Source organism: Eschrichtius robustus, chromosome 13 (genome assembly GCF_028021215.1).
Source record: "Eschrichtius robustus isolate mEscRob2 chromosome 13, mEscRob2.pri, whole genome shotgun sequence".
NCBI lineage: Eukaryota > Metazoa > Chordata > Mammalia > Artiodactyla > Eschrichtiidae > Eschrichtius > Eschrichtius robustus.
Genome location: NC_090836.1, coordinates 24,367,612 through 24,389,974, shown reverse-complemented (window position 1 = coordinate 24,389,974; position 22,363 = coordinate 24,367,612). Strand labels below are relative to the sequence as shown.

Genomic DNA, 22,363 nt, shown 5'->3' with positions numbered 1-22,363 from the left:
AAATCAATCAATGTGACACACCATATTAACAAATTGAAGGAGAAAAACCATATGATCATCTCAATAGATGCAGAGAAAGCTTTCGACAAAATTCAACACCCATTTATGATAAAAACCCTGCAGAAAGTAGGCATAGAGGGAACTTTCCTCAACATAATAAAGGCTATATATGACAAACCCACAGCACACATCATTCTTAATGGTGAAAAACTGAAAGCATCTCCTCTAAGATCAGGAACGAGACAAGGATGTCCACTCTCACCACTATTATTCAACATAGGTTTCGAAGCCCTAGCCTTGGCAATCAGAGAAGAAAAAGAAATAAAAGGAATACAAATTGGAAAAGAAGAAGTAAAACTGTCACTGTTTGCAGATGACATGATACTATACATAGAGAATCCTAAAGATGCTACCAGAAAACTACTAGAGCTAATCAATGAATTTGGTAAAGTAGCAGGATACAAAATTAATGCACAGAAATCTCTTGTATTCCTATACACTAATGATAAATATTCTGAACGAGAAATGAAGGAAACACTCCCATTTACCAGCGCAACAAAAAGAATAAAATACCTAGGAATAAACCTACCTAAGGAGACAAAAGACCTGTATGCAGAAAACTATAAGACACTGATGAAAAAAATTAAAGGTGATACAAACAGATGGAGAGATATACCATGTTCTTCGATTGGAAGACTCAACATTGTGAAAATGACTATACTACCCAAAGCAATCTACAGATTCAATGCAATCCCTATCAAATTACCAATGGCATTTTTTAAGGAGCTAGAACAAATCATCTTAAAATTTGTATGGAGACACAAAAGACCCCGAATAGCCAAAGCAGTCTTGAGGGAAAAAAACGGAGCTGGAGGAATCAGACTCCCTGACTTCAGACTATACTACAAAGCTACAGTAATCAAGACAATATGGTACTGGCACAAAAACAGAAACCAAGATCAATGGAACAAGATAGAGAGCCCAGAGATAAACCCACACACCTATGGTCCACTAATCTATGACAAAGGAGGCAAAGATATACAATGGAGAAAAGACAGTCTCTTCAATAAGTGGTGCTGGGAAAACTGGACAGCTACATGTAAAAGAATGAAATTACAATACTCCCTAACACCATACACAAAAATAAACTCAAAATGGATTCGAGACCTAAATGTAAGACTGAACACTACAAAACTCTTAGAGGAAAACATAGGAAGAACACTCTTGGACATAAATCACAGCAAGATCTTTTTTGATCCACCTCCTAGAGTAATGGAAATAAAAACAAAAATAAACAAATGGGACCTAATGAAACTTCAAAGCTTTTGCACAACAAAGGAAACCATAAACAAGACGAAAAGACAACCCTCAGAATGGGAGAAAATATTTGCAAATGAATCAACGGACAAAGGATTAATCTCCAAAATATATAAACAACTCATTCAGCTCAATGTTAAAGAAACAAACACCCTAATCCAAAAATGGGCAGAAGACCTAAACAGACATTTCTCCAAAGAAGACATACAGATGGCCACGAAGCACATGAAAAGATGCTCAACATCACTAATTATTAGAGAAATGCAAATCAAAACTACAATGAGGTATCACCTCACACCAGTTAGAATGGGCATCATCAGAAAATCTACAAACAACAAATGCTGGAGAGGGTGTGGAGAAAAGGGAACCCTCTTGCACTGTTGGTGGGAATGTAAATTGATACAGCCACTATGGAGAATAGTATGGAGGTTCCTTAAAAAACTAAAAATAGAAATTACCATATGACCCAGCAATCCCACTACTGGGCATATACCCAGAGAAAACCGTAATTCTAAAAGACACATGCACCCGAATGTTCATTGCAGCACTATTTACAATAGCCAGGTCATGGAAGCGACCTAAATGCCCATCAACAGACGAATGGATAAAGAAGTTGTGGTACATATATACAATGGAATATCACTCAGCCATAAAAAGGAACGAAATTGAGTCATCTGTTGAGACGTGGATGGATCTAGAGACTGTCATACAGAGTGAAGTCAGTCAGAAAGAGAAAAACAAATATCGTATATTAACACATGTATGTGGAACCTAGAAAAATGGTACAGATGAGCCGGTTTGCAGGGCAGAAGTTGAGACACAGATGTAGAGAACAGACATATGGACACCAACGGGGGAAAACTGCGGTGGGGTGGGGATGGTGGTGTGCTGAATTGGGCGATTGGGATTGACATGTATACACTGATGTGTAGAAAATTGATGACTAATAAGAACCTGCAGTATAAACAAACAAACAAACAAAACAACTAATACTAAACTTTCATTGGGTTATTTGTATGGAAATATGTTAATATAAATGTTTCAGACATTACATGAAATTTCTAAAAATCTTATATGTTCTGGTATAATGTTATAAGTCATAATCCTAGTTATTACTTTAAAATGTATATCTCAGAAATAATGAATTTTCTTGTCAACTGCATTATTATGAACTTTCATCAAATCTTTAACCGTGGTCATTTTTAAGTCTTTTGTCATTTACAGACAGTTCTGGGTGTACTCTGATGCTTTTGCAAATATGTTCCTATAAAAGGGTTTCATCTTCAAGAAATTCATGGAAAAGACTCTGACAAGTACAGGTTTCTGGTAACTGACTGTACTGCTGAACTGAATGAATAAGCATTTTCAGAACTCTAATGAAAAACTGATGAACTCATAAAAGTGCTAATAACAAAAGATCAAGATGAAAAAAAAAATTAATTACATGGGACTGAGTGAACTGATGAGGATGAGTATAATTTTTGTGACTTTCTGTTTGAATTAAAAAAAAAAAAATCCCACAAGGTCTCAGAGGCAAAGAATATACAAATCAATTTTCACTGCAAAGTAAAGGAGCTGTTACAGTGGAGGATTACTGGACTGAATGTCAATATTATGACATAGTATGAGTGTGTTTCATGTTTGGTAATTGCAATCATTGTTGCTTTTGTCGTGGTCATCCATGTACAATGCTTGGTGTCAGTCTATTTATCTCTTGTAAAAATAAAATACAGAGTGTGTGTGTGTGGAAAAAAAAAAAAAAAAAAAGAAATCTCTTGCATTCCTATACACTAATGATGAAAAATCTGAAAGTGAAATTAAGAAAACGCTCCCATTTACCATTGCAACAAAAAAATAAAATACTTAGGAATAAACCTACCTAAGGAGACAAAAGACCTGTATGCAGAAAATTATAAGACACTGATGAAAGAAATTTAAGATGATACAAATAGATGGAGAGATATACCGTGTTCTTGGATTGGAAGAATCAACATTGTGAAAATGACTCTACTACCCAAAGCAATCTACAGATTCAATGCAATCCCTATCAAACTACCATTGGCATTTTTCACAGAACTAGAACAAAAAATTTCACAATTTGTATGGAAACATAAAAGACCCCGAATAGCCAAAACAATCTTGAGAAAGAAAAACGGAGTTGGAGGAATCAGGCTCCCTGGCTTCAGACTATACTACAAAGCTACAGTAATCAAGACAGTATGGTACTGGCACAAAAACAGAAATATAGATCAATGGAACAGGATAGAAAGCCCAGAGATATAGATATACCCACACACACATGATCACCTTATCTTTGATAAAGGAGGGAAGAATATACAGTGGAGAAAAGACAGCCTCTTCAATAAGTGGTGCTGGGAAAACTGGACAGCTACATGGAAAAGAATGAAATTAGAACACTCCGTAACACCATGCACAAAAATAAACTCAAAATGGATTAAAGACCTAAATGTAATGCCAGACACTATCAAACTCTTAGAGGAAAACACAGGCAGAACACTCTATGACATAAATCATAGCAAGATCCTTTCTGACCCACCTCCTAGAGAAACGGAAATAAAAACAAAAATAAACAAATGGGACCTAATGGAAAAAAAAGCTTTTGCACAGCAAAGGAAACCATAAACAAGGTGAAAAGACAACCCTCAGAATGGGAGAAAATATTTGCAAATGAAGCAACTAACAAATGGTTAATCTCCAAAATATACAAGCAGCTCATGAAGCTCAATATCAAAAAAACAAACAACCCAATCCAAAAATGGGCAGAAGACCTAAACAGACATTTCTCCAAAAGAAGATATACATATTGCCAACAAACACATGAAAGAATGCTCAACATCATTCATCATTAGAGAAATGCAAATCAAAACTACAATGAGATATCCCCAATCTTGGGGATAGAGTGGTATGTTTATAAATCTCCATTTAAATTCTAGACCTAATTTTGTTTTCCTATTAGTATATTTTCTTCCTGTGATACAACATAGGTCCTTTGTATAAGGTTGATTTTATTTTCACCTACCAAGTTTTGTTATTCAAAAGTGTTGCTGGGAACTTCTTGCACTAATTATTCATACTATGACATATAGATATATGCTCGTCAACTGATTGTTTAATGTAAATCCAATAATCATGTCTGCAATGCTTTCTAAGACATTAAATCAGGAAAAGAAAAGAAATCACCAGAAAAAAATTTTAAACAGAAACTAATTCCTATAAGCAATGAAAGGTAATTCAAACATAAATACGTACTTCAAATTCAAATGTTATTTATAAATCTTGTACTACTAAAACTCATTTCAGATGCCATAATACATTTGCAGTAATCTCTTTTGCTTCTGTTATTTGATAAATAATATGATAACCCAGAAATCAGCATACAAATTATCATTAATTTGGGGAAGATCTACATATTTTAGGCCTTTAGTCCTCTACTTAGTCTAAAATTCCAAAACTTTAACATTAAGTTTACATAAGCATATTTTTTTTTCCAAAATACACCAAGGAAAGTAAATGGCATGAAACTGAATAAACAGCTATAGAGCTCTCAGGGGAAGAGAGTCAGAAGAAAAGTATAAATATATAATGGATGTGCAATTTTATTACCTGAGTATTTAACAACTCCTCACACTTGTGTGCTTGTTTCTCTATTGCAGAAATGTACTGTTTTTCAATAGCTTCTACTTGTTGCTTAACTGAAGACTGCAGTAGTGCCTAAAAACAAGCAAAAAAGTCATTTGGATCACAGACAACACTTGGAATCTACTGTTGGCATGAGAAATTTTTTTGACAGTTGTACATATCTGAAATATGATACTATTCTGCATTACAAAATACACATTTGTGAATATTAAAGCAAATTCATATATAACACTACTTTAAGCTTTCGGTTTTAGGTTTTCCTATTGCCAAGACTAGTTTTTTGGCTTAGATGTTCCTTCCACACACCTTCTCGGTAAAAAGGCCAAGTCATAGAAGATGATAAAGAGGGTGAGTAGTTCTGTTATATATAAATTCAGTTTAGTGAAGACCACACAGGATGAGAAGCATGTGAAAGCTGCTGAAAAAAAAAAGAGAAGAGAAAAAAACCAGACATATTTCACTGGCTGACAAAACTCCACATCCTCTCGGCACACTGTAATATCCCATGGGCCAAGCATGATCTTCAAGACCACAAATCAAGTAAAAGCAGATGGAAACTTTGAGCAATTTCAAACATAAAAGAGCTGCCCCCCCAGGAAGTTCACGCCCCTAATGTGAAAAGGTATAAGGCAAAGTGTGGAAGTCAGAATCTTAAGGCAATATTCACAAAAAGTAATAAAACTTGGGAGACTAGACAAACTCAAGTGAATAGTGTAAACGCTGGAAGCTCGGTCAGTTAAATATAAAGATGTTAACACTATTCTAAGGGGAGCCAAATCAACACTGGAAGATGTTCCACCCACTCACTTCCTTATTGGAGATGTTTACAATATTATCATCTTTTTTCCTTTCCTTTTTTTTTTTTTTCAGGCATTATATGTTATAGTTAACATGTTCCCAGTATTATCTTACATGCTATTTATAAATCCTAAATCATTCTAAAATATGCATTTAACCATATACATAAGAACTCTTTAGCAAATATTCTATTTTTGAAGGTCTATCTGGATAACAAACTACTCATAATCAAAATAGTAAGTTGAAACAGACACAAGCCTTATAGAAAACAGACCTTTGGTACATTCGCCAAGAAAAGAAAAATATGCCAAATCTCTTAAATAATCTCTGCTTTGAAAACAGATTTACTTGGTTGGAAACAACATGCATTAAGAGGATAAATAAATATGTATGTATTTTTTAAAATTGGGACAAAAATATTTTGAAAACCTCTGAATAAGTCTCGAATCTTCAAATAATTAACTTTCTTTTGCAAATGTTAAACTGTCTGATGATGCTACTACTCCTATAATTCGATAGTTGTCACTGTGAAGCTGAAGAATCACTAGTAAACTAGTAAAGGAAAAATAAAACTCTGACCATGGTTTAACCAAAATATAAAGAACGGCTAAACAGAACTGCTTTAGCCCTTCATTTATACATTATATGTCCTCTAAATATTCCATAATGATAATTTATAGAAGACACTACCAATTTAACCTCTTAAACTGTGACTAGATAATGTAAAGCTCTAATTTACCTTTGGCAAAATACAATACTATTCGTTGGACTTCAGAAAATTTAAAGGATGATACAACTATGGACAATTCTGTTGGGTATATTCATGGCATCTTTTGTAGAGAGAAAAATGCCATTCTTTTGTGGGACTTGAGTTATGGCAGAATTGTTTTGCTTGATGGTAAGAACTGTTTCACTTCCTATTTGCCGTGATTCCAAATAATCCCAGGTTAAATACCCAGTTGTGATTTTCTAGTAAATTATACCATTTGGAGGGACAGGTAAGTTAATGAAATAAAATAATATTTTCTCACCATAATTAAGAAACACAAATGAATAGTATTTTTTCCTCTGGTGATTGATTTGTAAACTATATACTCATTTTCTTCCAAACTTCAAGCAGGCCAAGTACCACAGGATAATGACAAGATTTTTTAAATAAAATAATAAGATTTCTTTAAAAAAAATTGGCCTATAATACTGAACTGTGGAATTATTAGTGACAAAGTCCAAATAAAGGAGATAATGTTCAAAAACCATCTTTAGAACTAGAATATTAATTATGGACATACTTAGCAATACACAATGGTACTAGCTACATGCTTCTATGGCTTGATCTATCATTATATAACTGGATATTTGTTTTCCTATGTAATATACCATAATAACTGCCTTAAAATTTCTTGTGTGCTCTAAGTATAAAAATGAACATTAGTCTTAACATTTCCCTGTAATTTTTTTTCCTTTGTAATTGTCTCTACAGATATCAAAGACACAAGGAACCCTTCCCTTGGGCTTATATTGAATACAACACTACAAAAAGGTACATGAAAGAATTATTTCTTTTATAAGCTATTTTAAACTATTCTCAACACAAACAAAGCACTAAGACTCTCAGGGTATGTAGAGGCAGAAAAACAAAGATGTATATAAACATTCGATAACGAAAAAAATGCTACCAAAGGCAGGGAATGTTTTGCTAATTTTCAACAGGTTTAGGTTTTAGCTTCAGTCTTATCAGAGATTTTCGGTATCATCCCAGGGGATAACTTAACTGAGCTTGAGCAAAACTATTTACCACACTTCTTCAAGAATAATTTTAAAGGTGTGAACAAGATCATAGATTTCTTTAGTACAGGAACTATGTCATCTTTATACTCATCTTTATATATCACACACAGCTTCTTACAGAGTTCTTTGTACATTGCAGACACATGCAATAGCTATTTGGTGAGTGACAATCCTTGTATTAAGACTAATATTTTAAAATCATAGTATAAATTATACCAGTATTCATTGGAAAGTTCACTGAGCTTCAAATTATAACTACCAAGTTCAGTTACCAAATTTGTTCCTGTTAATCCCTAGCAGAGATCTGAATTTTTTTATTATTTTAGACTAGGAATGTTCATTCTTTCTACTCTACAAGTATAAATTTTGAGTAAATAAAATACAGTATGTGAAGGACTATAAACTCCTTGAAAAAAAAGTATGTTATAAATTCTATAATGATTAGACTCAGAGAAAACAAAGATATTAAGTCAAAAACCACCCCACACCAACCAATACCCATAAGCAGTAGATAGTTTATTTTTAATGGAACTGAATATACACTGGAATTTAAATGAGTAGAGAAGTATAGCTCAAGTGGACTACTGCAAACCAAACTACAATCCACTGTCCTAACAAATCCACAGAATTATCTTCGCCCTTGAAACAGCCCAATTCTATTAGATCTGATTCTAGCTCATCAAATTTAATTACTTGTCCAGACTTGCAGAGCAGATGTGTCTAAAGAACCAAATGGTCTCTGAAACATTAATATCATGTTGGTATTTAGCACATAACCTTAAAAGAACACTTCATAGCTAATTTTAGGCAGTAATAATTAAAATTACTTTAAAAGTCAATCCTCTAAGTCATGCTTTACAAATGCAGAAAAGTATAAGCTATGGAGCAAGCTAGAGGCAAAACATATAATAAATATCCCCACTAAAACTGAAGCTCTAGGAGAATAGGAATCTGTGTTTAATTCACTGATTAAACACAGTGTTTAATTCACTGTAGGTACTATTGTACCTACAATAGTACCTAATATATAGGTACTATTATAATTGTAATTGGAATATATGGAATATGTGTTGAATGAACTGAAGAAATGAATCATGATTTCAGTATGCCCAAGCCTTATTATTTGCCTAGTCATAGAGAAACTATTAAAACATTGATGTTAATTATGTCTGTTAATTGTATTCTTAGTTTAGCTTTTTGACTGCAGTAGTACAAATTAATTGTTGTAAAGGGTCATTTGAAATCAAGCACAATTTCATCTTTCTTGGAAAAATATCATAGTTTGCTTTTCAAAAATCTGTTTCAGATCTTTCCCAATTTTTAACTAAAAATAAAATAAGCAAAACTAAAAGGTATCAGCAAAAGAGTAAGTTCGAACTCTGAAGGGACACTTTTATGTTTTTTCTGGAGTAAGTGCTATTTTTGAACAAAATACTACTTCAAATTTTGCAAGGCTCTTAAACTGTTGTTAGCATGTCTTATAATATTCCCTCAAAGTTTCAAACATATAAGCAAGTTTGTTATTCAAAAGGAGAGCCTACTTAACTGATATATATGAAAAATGATGAATTTCAGTCATTTCATTGAATGATTCATCCATCTTTTTCCATGAGCTCTATATACCTGTTCTACAGATAAAGAAACAGACACGAAGGTTAAGAAATGAGCCCAAAATCATATGAAAAGATTAAGTGGAACAAAGAACTGAATTCAGGTCCACCCTCTTGGTTCCCTGTTTGTCTTAGCCATTCCAACCCGGTAAAGCAGGTTTCTCTTCATGAACTAATCACTTCTTCTATTTTATAGCCACTTAATTATTTGCTAATCCTTCATTTATTCAACTAATATTTACTGAATGCATACTTTATTCCAGACATTGTTCTAGGCACTGGTGATGCAGACTGAACAAAACAGATATGGGCCTGACTCCCCTGAATTTACATTATTGGCAAGCGGATAGGGAAAGTGGGGAAGACAAGGAAGATTGGGAGGTACACAATAAACAAACCATTTCTGATGGTGTTATATGCTATAAAGAAAATTAAGAAGGGATAAAAAGGAAAAGAATAATGGAGGACAAATTTTTCAGAGAGGAAAGTCAAGAGCTCTCTTGAGAAGTCACAAAAGGGGGAAAAAAATTCATATATTAAGCCTGAGGGAAGAAGATTTCCGTCAAAAAAAAAGTACAAAGTCCTAGCATGGGAAAAAGGCTGATGAGTTCTAGAACTAGAAAAAAGGCCAGTGCAGATCATATGAACCAGGGAATTCCATCAGCTCCTATAGCTGCACCAGACTTCCAGAGGACCAGAATTATGTAGAACCATGGAAAGGCATTTTAATTCTATTCAAACAAGAAAGTTTCTATAATCTGATACATAGTATCTTCAAACAATGTTGCAAAGTATCAAAAGCACTCAAATGCTATCAAGAATTTCTCCATTAATAGACAATTTGGAAGAAGGAAAATATGTAGCACTGATTTTTGTAGGCTACACATATACAAGTAGGTTAGAAACATAACTAATGCACCGTGCATGAACATTTTTTATTCAGTAGAATTAAGAGTAATGCGACTATCCTCTCTGGTAAGGAAGGAGTTAATCCTAGTAAGAACTAGTTGAGGGACTTCCCTGGTGATCCAGTGGTTAAGACTCCACGCTCCCATGCAGGGGGCCCAGTTTGATCCCTGGTCAGGGAACTAGATCCTGCATGCGACAACAAAGATCCCACCTGCCGCAACTAAGACCTGGCGCAGCCAAATAAATAAATAAATATTTAAAAACAAAAAAACAAAAAAAACCCAGTTGAGTGTTTTTCATGGTCTCACAGAAAAGTGCCATAGATATGCTACAAGTATATCTGGCAAGTAATACTTACTTGAACCTTATCTGGAAACTTTGTCTATTAGCATGCAGTTCTTCCATAATACTTACCTTCTTCATTTTATACTGAATAGACTGGCAACATAGATTATGAAAATGAGGATATAGTGTCCAAATAATGGCAGCTGACTAACTTGTCTTAATGTTCAATGACTCCTGGCTAATCAAAAGTATCTTTTGCCAATTTTGGTATCTAAAATGTCAATCTATAGCTTTGTTGGCTTATCATTTGGGAAGAGAAACTGATAGTTTGATATATACATACATATATATATATATATATATATATATAAATATATAAATATATATATATATATATTTTTTTTTAAGACCTCAGTGAGCTAGTAATTCAATTGTGGTACAGATTTAGTTGCATTAGAACAGAAACATTAGGCTATCTCTGAAAACAATATTTAGACATTTTAGAAAATTTTGTTGGAACAGAAAAAGAATCAATGGGATTAAAATGTATTAGTGGGGAGTTCCCTGGCGGTCCAGTGGTTAAGATTCCGTGTTTCCACTGTGGGGGGCACGGGTTCAACCCCTGGTCAGGGAACTAAGATCCCATATGCTGCGTGGCACAGCCAAAAATAAATAAATAAATAGAAATTTTAAAAAAAACCACAACTATCACTGGGAAGTGATTTAAAAGTACTATGTAAACAAGGACTAGGGAGTTTAACTCTCTAGAGGAAAAACTTCAATCTCAACTTAAGGCTTAAGTTTACTCAACTTAAGTTTACTCAAAACTGGATCCAAATTCAAGTTTAGGTTCATGGTCTCCCGCTACCCAGGCAGGCAGAAGTTAGGCAACACCAGAACCATTAAGTTCAACCCTTGGGGAGAATGAAGGTGCATGTTTCTCAAGAGTAAACTCCAGATGTGTGAGGAGTGATAGTGATGGATTTGGTCATATTTCTTTTTAGAAAGCAGGACAGAAACTAATACCTAAAATTATGGGTAAATGGATTAAAAAACAAAAGATTCTGCCCTTCCTTTTCCTTAACTTAAACAAGCAGTAGTATCAAGGTCATGTTGAGGCTGCTGAAAATGTATCTTGTTACAGATCTAAAGCATTTGGAATTGCAGTGATCCTAGGTTTTTCTATGTATTTGAATTACAGTGCAGTGGCACTATACAATTCAAAAAGAAAAATGTGAAATTATGGGTATAGATCTAAACATGGAAATTCAATATAGTCTAACCATGCTATAAAGTGCATTGGAGTCTGTGAAAGCCAAAGAAAACCTTTAGGACAGAGGGAATCATTCCTGTTGGCCTTGTTGTTAAGGGATTCTAGTAACATAAGAGTTGTTACCTCAAACACCACAAATGTCTCCCAGTGAAAATTTCTTTTGTGCCATGGACAACACATTAAAATTAAGAAGTTTCTAAAATTAAGTACAGCAGAGAGACGCTGCATGTCTGCCTTCCAGCTACTTTAAACTTCTGAAAAGCTGCCATATGGACATGCCTCTCCCTCAGATGCCACAGTTATTATTCCTTGTGACTTGAATAAGAGCTACAGTTTCAGTTTAAAAAAAAAAAAAAAAGAAGAAGAAAGAAAGGAAGGAAGGAAAGAAAAGGAAAAAAAGAACTCTGACTAAATCTCTTCAGAATCTTTCATAGGATTAAATGAAGCACCTAGTTATTACACACTAAAGACCTACACATCTCATTTTCTGAAATATCGGAAACCGCAGAAAGGAAGAAACCCATATAGGTGTCAGAAGTATCTGGCTTAAATACACAGTCATTAACCTTCCAAGGAGGCAGCATAATTTGTTGAACAGAGTCCTGCATCACGCTTTGAATGACCTGGCTTTTATTTACAGCTCCTCCTCTGCTTGTATGTGTTTGATTAAGGCACTGTGTTTCTCCGTGTCTCAGATGCCTTATCTAATAAATAGGGAGAATAATAGAGTTTCTTCTCTGCCAGTAATAAAGGAATTCTGTGAAATGATGACAGTTAATTTAATTCTTTATATTGATAACATTTCAAAATAGAATTGTTCTAACCATCTGCTGATTTTTGAAAAGTAAGTTCTTCATTTTCATGATAAAGGAAACTCATGCTATGTGGATTCAAGTTAGGATCAACATTATTTTTTAAGTTACTAGATTTAAGACCATTAAAATAATTTTCCTCCAAATTAATAGAGATCCATTCATTAAACATAGATCTCAAAGATTAGAAAAGAACTTTTACTCACATTGAAAAACCATCAACATTGAGAGAGATAAGAGGATTCATTTAAATCAATTTTATTAGAAGACATACTGACAAAGATTAAATTTTCCTTTATGTTTTCTTTTTGGTCACAAAGAGAAGAATGTTGCAAACTTAGATGACAATTTAACATACCTCAACTGGTTCTTTTTCAGTTAAAAATTAACCATATATTACAGAAATGATAATGTTCAGGGAGATGTGTAAATTATTTAAAATCCATTGGATTGGGCACAAAACAATCAGAAGTGCCATCCCCAGCACTGGAATAGGTGCCAGAGGCCCCGGCAGTGCTGAGCTCTAGCTTGATTGTGTGGGGTTCGGGAGAAGCCTCAGGGGAAGGGACAAAGTCATCAAAGTGGCTCAGAGGAGTTGTTAATATATTAACTAGTATGGAAGTATTTCACCATTATAAGATAATACAAAGTAGTGCTTGTTGGCACTCAAATTAGGTTGTTACAACAGATTAATTACCAAAAAATTTGGCTACATGAATATCCTGCTAAAATACCGAAACAGGATAGCCTTGGAACTTGGTGCTTCTAACTATATGGACTAAATCAGATTCTATATGGATTATTCCTCAAATGGAATTCCTTTCTCACTGCTATAAAACAATTTGATGATCAATTCACTGCAAATCAGAGACATGACAATTTTAAGCAAATTATCCCACCTCTGGAAGCCATAAAGCTTGAAACATAGATGGAGACTGATACCCAGACAGTAATGGGAGCAAAATTTAATTTTTACTATGCGTATTTCCATATCTTTTGAATTTTGTATTGCACACATATGTTCCCTTGTCAAAAAATAAGATACTTTGAGCAAATCATTCTACTCCCTAATAATTTATCCTTGGTATACAATCTATATTCTCATATATCATTTCCCCAAAGTTGATTAACTAGAATTTAACAGATAAAATCAAAACCGGCTGTCTATTTTGATACTGGATCACACACTAATTAGAAATGTGACAGATATCTTAAAACGCTGTTCTTCAAATGTCACTGGTTCTTACATCTCTGCTTTCCTTCCTCAGAGTCAGTGTTTTATAGTTCAGATTAAAGAATAAAGTTAACCACCCCTCTTTTATAACTTTTCAAACAGGCAAGAAATTAAAAAAAAAACCAAAAACTTAGGGCTCCCCTAGTAGCGCAGTGGTTGGGAATCCGCCTGCCAATGCAGGGGACACAGGCTCGAGCCCTGGTCCGGGAAGATCCCACATGCCGCGGAGCAACTAAGCCCGTGCGCCACAACTACTGAGCCTGCTCTCTAGAGCCCGTGAGCCACAACTACTGAGCCCGTGTGCCACAACTACTGAGCCTGTGCTCTAGAGCCTGTGCTCCACAACCAGAGAAGCCACTGTCATAAGAAGCCCGCGCACCACAACGAAGAGCCAATGCAGCCAAAAGTAAATAAATAAAATAAATAAATTTTAAAAAACCTTAAAAGTAGTTTCTTGCGTACATATCTTCATTTGGACTTATAAGAATAACTTTCACCAGTTTATCTTTTCTGCCTCTAAGAACTATGGTATGCAGTCTTTCACTAACTGGACTACTGGTTTGCCAATAAATAAACTGAATAAAAATAAATCTATAACAGACATCAATTACTTTTTTTCTAAAGTCTAATTACTATGTAAGTCTTCAGTTCTATCGAAAATTGAAAACGCCTGATTACAGACAGACCTTGCTGACAATTCAGTTCACTAGAATAAATGGAAGATTAAGAACCACATAACTGATACATCACATCGACTGGAATAGTTATTACAGAAATGATATTCTTTACAGATACTACTATATAATCCCTCTTCCAGCAATGTTACAAGATGTAGAAACCTCCTGAATAACCTTGTTAAAAGGAAGGTTTGAAAAATACTTTCAACCCTATCAGAACAAAACAGATCCAGCCTCATTCAACATGGAAAGCTAATATTATTATGGATGGAAGGTACTTATAATAGAGCGGCTTGACTTTTCATGATAATAAGCAGAAATCTGTAATTAATCAACAATATCTGGGTGGGACAGACTCATATTGATAAAATTCTCAAGTCTGATCAACATTAGTCATAAATATTAGCCTGATGTGATACAAAAAAGAACCCATAACATTTAAAGTGCATTTTGGAAGGTAAGCCAAAAATAACTAATGGGGAAAGGCAGATCTTACGTGTCTTAAGAAACAACTAAGTAAAACCTATTCATTAATTCTTTTGTTAATCTTTGGAGGTATTTTTCAAGGTCTTCTCTGCAGCAAAAATTTGAAATTTATCTCCTCAATACAGAATGAAGTCTCCCCTTCATTCCTTTGACCATCAGGCTGAAAATCCAGTCACAATATAAAGGCAAGCCTTAAATCTATATTAAAACAAGTTTTCTTGCAAGGTTTCCAATGCCTTTTGGCTTTGGCCTGGCTAGAAAACCACAAGAATAGCCTTGCATGCAAAATTCTGGCTTAGCTCAGGAAACTCAGAGGCACATAAGAACTATTTTCAACTACCAAACCTTTCTCAGTCCTCTGCTGAGGTTAAGTTTGATGGGAGGGATAAGAATGGACAAGCCAAGTTGTTAGTTCCAAACCAATCACTAGTATCTAGCATGCTGTTAGGCCAAACGCTATTGGCAACAGCAAACATCTTTATTTGTCCAGGAAAAATCTGATCATATGATAAAAGCTGGAATTTATAAGAATCCTTGTTCAATCAAATAACTAAAACTATAAATTTATTTCATATCTTTGGGTTAACAAAAGGGTGGAATTAAAAAAAGATATATAAAAGATCTCATAACTTCATTTTTACTTATCCCCTCTTTGCACAAAAAGTTAGCAATCTCTAATCAAGGGAATACATCAAAAGAAGAGAAAAAGTTGTTCCCCCTCCTTGGAGCAGAACTTTATACAATAAAAGTAATTCTACACCCTGGGAAAAATTGGTCTCCAAAATGTATTATGTTCTCCCTTATAAAACAGTACAAAAAACTCAAGAGTTCAAATAAAATACTAGCAAGTAGATGCTTTTGAAAAATGGAATACAGCAGGCATGTGATATGCCAAGCTGGCATCTGACATATGTTACATTGCTAAAATTCAAAGCAATACTTCGCTATAGGGACTTAAGACATACTTAACCTTTGAGAAATGCACAGTGAACCAATATTCTCAATAAAACCAAGGTTGGTCAAAATGGTAAATAAATATATCAAGAGTTTTAATCAAGATAATTTCAAAACAATTGAAGTTTATATAGTAATTTTGCATCGTTTTTCACTTATGAATAGTGAAAATGTGTGTCTGATAAGTTAAAACTCTACTGCATCTGATTCAATACTCTGATACTTAAACACAAGAAAAACATCAGAAAATTCTCTTCATAAAATGTTCTGAGACTTTAGAAAAGAATCTGTCCATTCCTTGCTTTCTCATTAAAACAGTCGAATATTTATAAGCACTATTCATGTGTCTAGCACTCATTGGCTTTTGACATCTGGGTTGTAATACACCAAATTAAAGATCATCAATTCAGTCAAGCTTCAGAAACAAAGACTGCAAAGTGAGTATGTGTCTATATATCTAGTTCGGTGGAAATATCTTGAGATATGTAAATATACATAAATAAGCATGAGTTTTGTAAATGTACTCCACTTAGCCAAAAACATGCACACAAAACACAAAGGTGAGAAAAGAAAGCTCTAGAGCTTGAGAAGAGGGTATAAAAACCCTTCTAGTTTCAAGATGAATGTGATGACCAGGAACTAATTTTCATATCACCAAAAAACCGACACAGAAAACATCTCGCTTAGGCACCCACAAGAGGGCCAAAAAACATGTAATAGACCTTAAATCATTATAGTTATAATTTATTTGGTGTTTGCATATAAATATTAAATCAAAATGCACTTTCCTTTTTGCCTTTTTCAGGCTAATTTCTAATCACCATTTTACTAATCTGTCAACTATGTCAAATTCAATGTTTCAACACTTCTCCTATCTGCTATGATTTGAAAAATGTCTAAATCCCTTAAGTTTAAACAACAAAAACAACAGAGTATAATTTAATTTGAAAAATAAACAAGTTGAGCCAGAACCAAGAAAATAACTTGTAAATCTAACTTTAGGAAGAAATAAAAAATTCTGTATACTAAAGTTTCAAAAGGGAAGGCTCTTTTTCTAACTGATCTATCTTAAAGCAAACACCACATGAAAAAAAGAAAAAAAAAAAAAAAAAAAGAGAAGGGAGTCTTTTGTCATTGCCTTGAAAAAGAAGATTCAGTATATAGTAGTGAAACAAAAATATTAACCAAAAAATATGTTATCTTATTTGTGTCAGATTGGAAGCTTCAATGAACTGGACTCAAAGTAAAGTAGAATAAAAACAACATGTTAAACTTAATTTCTTGAGTACTTTCCACTCACTGTTACAACATGTTAGCAAAAGTTCTAGCTCTGAACTTTAACACACTGAGTCAACTAGTACTTTCTTTGGAAAATTCTTCCCCAAAGTTATTTTGGATAAAAAGAAAATTCATTTTAAGAACGTGTCAACATCTAAAATGGTTTTACCTCAAGCGCTCATATAAAGTATATTAATTGAATATATGTATACAGAGATACTTCTGAAAAGAAAACCAAGAAGCAAACATATCTATGCAAGAAATGGAGATAGTGAGATACTTTCTCTTTAAAAAACTAGGCATCATATTCCCTAAGTAACAGAATTACATTTATTTTAGCAAATATGCCTGTATTTTTTCCATGTATGATTTTCTTTGTTAGTCTCTCTGTGCTACTATACCAATACACCACTATAAAGAAATTTTTTCTTAGACTGATCACTTATCCCACATAAAGGAAAACAAGACACAAGTTTTAAAAAAATCTTAATGTGGGATAAATCTAGTTTCTTAGTTACAGCTAAAACTTTTGTTTCTTTTGTAACTTTTAAAAACAGAGAGCAGTCCTTCTGACAGTCATTTAGATCTGTCAGAATATCTCTCATCTTTCTCGTATGGAAAAATTTCCCAGTGATTTCAGTCTAAACACATACACACACAGACACACACACACACACACACACATACACACACACAATCTTGACAGGTTCAATTTAGATAATAAAAACGGGGGAAATGGCAACAGGCTGAAATAGATAGACTATATTGATAGGCAAACAAATATGTAGGGATAAGACAATGATTAACAACCCCCTTAGGGTAGCAGAATGACTCCTAGAACTTCAGAAAACAGATATCTAGACCCCACCTATGTGAACTGATTTTAAATTTCCAGAGAAGAAGATTGATTGATGTGATTTTTTAAAAAGCAACCCAAGTAATTTATTATGTGCTGCAAAAGGTGAGAACCAAGGGGTTAAGATACCCTGATCAATGACAACTGTTGAGAGCATCATAAACAAAATAGCAGCATACTAATACAACTACTCATTATCTTAAAAAAAATGTACTCTGTATCATGGATAGTAATATTTGATAGACAAAACTACAGACATAAAGAACTGTGAAGTCTGAGCCAGCATATACACTAGAAAATGACAATTTCAAGACAAAAGCTCAAATAAGTAAAGGAAAATTCTTATGTTGCTTGTAGTAAACAATCTTAGATGTGGCATGCTCCTATGGAAAGCCTTCCAAGATCTACATTTACTTTACTGTTGTTAATTATCGGGATAAAAGATTTTTTGCCATGAAAGAAAAAATAAACAAAATTAAGTAAACATTATGGGAAAAGTTGGCATATATAGCACATTAGGTTAGTTTTAGCTTTGTTTTCTTCTGCACTTTAACAGAATTTCACATGTCCTTTTCATCAATCTGGAGCAAGCTATTTACTTTCTAAATGAACAAAAGAACGCTGACTTTTTAACAGAAGCCTAGGAATATGAAGGGCTGGACCACGACCTCTTTTCCTTAAATAGGTATTTCTAAAAAAGATTGAAACAAGAATCCACACTGTATAATTTTGAGAAGTAAGCTAATTAATAGTCAGCTGTAAGATAATGACAATACATTAAAATTTCTATGCTAGAAAGCTGACATATTGAGTATAATAATAACTAAATAGACAGTATTTATTAACAGCATTATTATTAACCATACAATATTCACTATCTCATTGGGTCCTCACAATACTCCTAAGAATAGGTTCTACGGTTATTCCCTCATTTATTCATGGGGAAATTAAAATTTATATATAAGAAACTGCCCAAGGTAACACTGTTAGTAAGTACCAGAGCTGGAGCTTAGATCCAGGTCTGTCTGACTTCAAAATAATCAATCAGCTCTACTAATAGAAGTCCTTAGCAGTCCCAAAGTAGAAATATTTACAGAGATACAATACTCCTTCAAAGAATTAATAGAATAAAAATATATAAATTATTATATACCATTATTAAAAGTAGAAAAAGATAAGGATATTAGTATATAATACATAATAGTACAAAATAACTTTGGATTTTAAAGTTGTTTACATATGGGGTTGGGTTAAGCAGACCAACATGTGTACATAATTGGAAGCAACACAAAGAGAGAATAAAGAGAAAGGAGGGAAAAAAACATTTGAATGAAATAATGGCTGAATACTTCCCCAAAGTGATGAAAATCAATTTATACATGTAAGAAGTTCAATAATTTCCACATAGGACAAACTAAAAGGGATACACACCCAGATATACCATAGTCAAAATGCTGAAAGCCAAAAACAGAGACAATTTTTAAAACAGTAGAAAAATGACTCACCACACCCTCATAAAGTTTAACAGCTTACTTCTTATCAGAAAACAGTGAAGAAGAAAGGCAATGGGATGATATTTTCAAAGTACTAAAATTAAACACAAAATATCTGTCTACCAAGAATCTTATATCCAGTAACAACAAAAAAAACTTTTAAGATAGAAAACTATCTTTAAAAATTGAAAGTGAATTAAAGATATTTCCAGATAAAGAAATTTATTGTTAGCAGACAAAACTTATAATAAATATTAAAGCAAGTTCTTCAGGATAAAGCAAGTGAAATCAGAAAATAATTCAATCTACATGAAGAAACAAACTGTGCCAGTAAAGGTAATTATGTACGTAATTTAAAAAATAATATAATTGAATATGTCTTTTCCTTTATCTTCGTAATTGATTTAAACAGCAATTACATTTAAAAAATGTATATAATTGTAAACGTACAAAAGACAAAGTTTAGAGTCAAAGACACAATGGGTTCAAAGTAAAAGGATGGGAAAAGATATACCATGCAAAAAGAAACCATGATAGAGCTAGAGTGGCTATATTAATATCAGGAAAACATAGACTTTAGAGCAAAAAATATCACTAGAGACAAAAACAGCCATCTTCTAAGAGGGTCAATACATTAGAAAGACATAACAATTAAAAACATATACTACATACCTAACATACTATCCCCAAAATACATGAAACAGAAATTGAAAGAACAACAAACGATTCAAAAATAATACTTGGATAATTCAATATCCCCATTTCAATAAAGGGTAGAAAAATGAGAAAGATTATCAACAGCACATAGAAGACTTAAACAATACTATAAAGCAGTACACATCTATAGACATAGAAATGTCTCTACATGCACCTATAGATATCTAAAGAACACTTCACCCCAATCGAAATCACCAAAAAGAAGCTCTCTGACTATGATGGAATTAAATTTGAAATTAATAACAGCCAGAAATTTGGTAAATTTGCAGACATGTGGAAATTAACAAACTTCTAAAGAACCAATGAGTCAAAGAAGAAATAATAAAACTTTTATATGAATGAAAATAAAAATACAACATAAAACTTATGGGATTAAATAAACTAGGATTCAGAGGGAAATTTTTAAGTATAAATGCCTATAGTAAAAAAGAAAGAAAACATCAAATAAATAACTTAGTTATCCATATTAAAAAACTAGAAAAATAACAAACTAAAGCAAAAAGCAAACAAAAGATCAGGCAAAATAAAGGTTAGAGTAGAAATTAATAAATCATAGAATAGAAAAATAAGAGAGAAAATGAACAAAACCAGTAGTTAATCCTTTGAAAACACCAACAAGATGAGCAAACCTTTAGATAGACTGACCAATTAAAATAGAGGAAAGACTCAAAGTACAATATCAGGAATGAAAGAGAAAACATCAGTACTTACCTTACAAAAATAAAAAGAATTAAGGGAATACTATAAACAAATATATCCCCCCAAAATAGATCACTTAAATTAAAAAGAGGTAAATCCCTAGAAAGGTGAAATTACCAAAGTAACTCAGGAAAAAAATTTAAAAATCTGAAGAGATCAATAACAAGAGATTGAATTAATTAAAAAAAATCTCTCACAAAGAAAAGTCCAGTACCATATGGTTTCAGTGGTAAATTCTACAAAATTCTTAAAGAAGAATTAATACCACTCCTTCACAAACTCTTCCAAAAATTAAGAGAAGGGAACACACCCTAACTCATTCTATGAGGCAAGTATATGGATAGCAAAGCCAGATAAAGACATCAAATAAACTACAGACCAATATCATTAATGAATATAAATGTTAAAATACTCAACAAAATATTATCAAACTGATTTATGCAACACGTAAAAGGAATTATGCACCATAATCAAGTGAGATTATTCCAGGTACTCAAGATTGATTTAACATCCAAAAATCAAAGGGAACACATCACATTCATAAAGAAAAAATAATAATTTTCAACAGAGAAGTAGCATTGGACAATATCTTACAACTTTTCATGATTAGAAAAAAAATTCAAACTAGAAATAAAAATGGAACTTCCTCAACCTAATAAAGGCCATCTATAAAAATCTCACTGATAACATCATACTTAATGGTTAATCCCTATTGTGTATATTTTTGCAGCTCTTATTAAAATTGTATTGGAGATCTACCTGGAAAAATTAGGTAAGAAAAAGAAATAAAAAGTGTCCAAACATGCAAAAATCAATTCTATTATTATATGGTAGCAAAGAACAATCTGAACATGAAGGGTTATTACCTAATAGTTTCTGCCTTGGTAGGTGAAAGCTTTCCTGGTCTTTTGGATAGAGAGATCAGGCTTTTCTTGGGGTCTGTTGTCTGTGCCCATTTGGTATTTCTGGGTTGCTCACTTCTCCAGCACCTTGTCTGGGGCAAATGAGGCAAAAAGAAAGCCTAGGGAACCCAGCATTATGTAGTTACTTGGATTCAGGGTCCCTAGCCAGTCTGCCTTCTTCTGTCTAACTCTCAGAGTCTTATGTCTTTTTTATATATAATGTCCAGGGGTTTTTTTTTAGCTATACTTAGTAAAAAGAACAGAAAAAAAAACGTCTACTCCATATTTCTGCAAGGCAGAGATTAAAGCAAAAATAATGCATCTTCCTATGCTTTATTTTTTAGGTTTTTGTCATTTTTGTTTTACTTTATATAAAACAATTTCATTTTACATTTTTTCTTTATTTACTAAGTAAATAAATTTTATCTTATTTATTTGGCACTTTTCACTATCTTTTCTAATGAAATCTTTTTTCAAACTCCTCAACAATGTCTCAATTCAGCTTGTAGGGGGAAAAAATGATTGATCACATCTAGTACAGGACAATCAGAAGAATGTAAGATTCCCTAGCAACCAGGAAGGGTGTTAGGAAGGAGGCAGATCCAGCTGCATATT

At 33.1% G+C, this 22,363-nt stretch overlaps 1 protein-coding gene across 8 annotated transcripts in view; it reads right to left on the bottom strand.

Annotated features, from left to right (window-relative positions):
- The window catches only part of CCDC91 (coiled-coil domain containing 91), a 367,017-nt gene that overhangs the window by 155,668 nt on the left and 188,986 nt on the right, over positions 1 to 22,363 (bottom strand). For all 8 annotated transcript variants that reach the window (XM_068561504.1, XM_068561503.1, XM_068561506.1 and 5 more), the window contains one exon: positions 4,942 to 5,049. In XM_068561504.1, the coding sequence (XP_068417605.1) occupies positions 4,942 to 5,049 (108 nt within the window). The remainder of the gene's footprint in view (positions 1 to 4,941; positions 5,050 to 22,363) is intronic.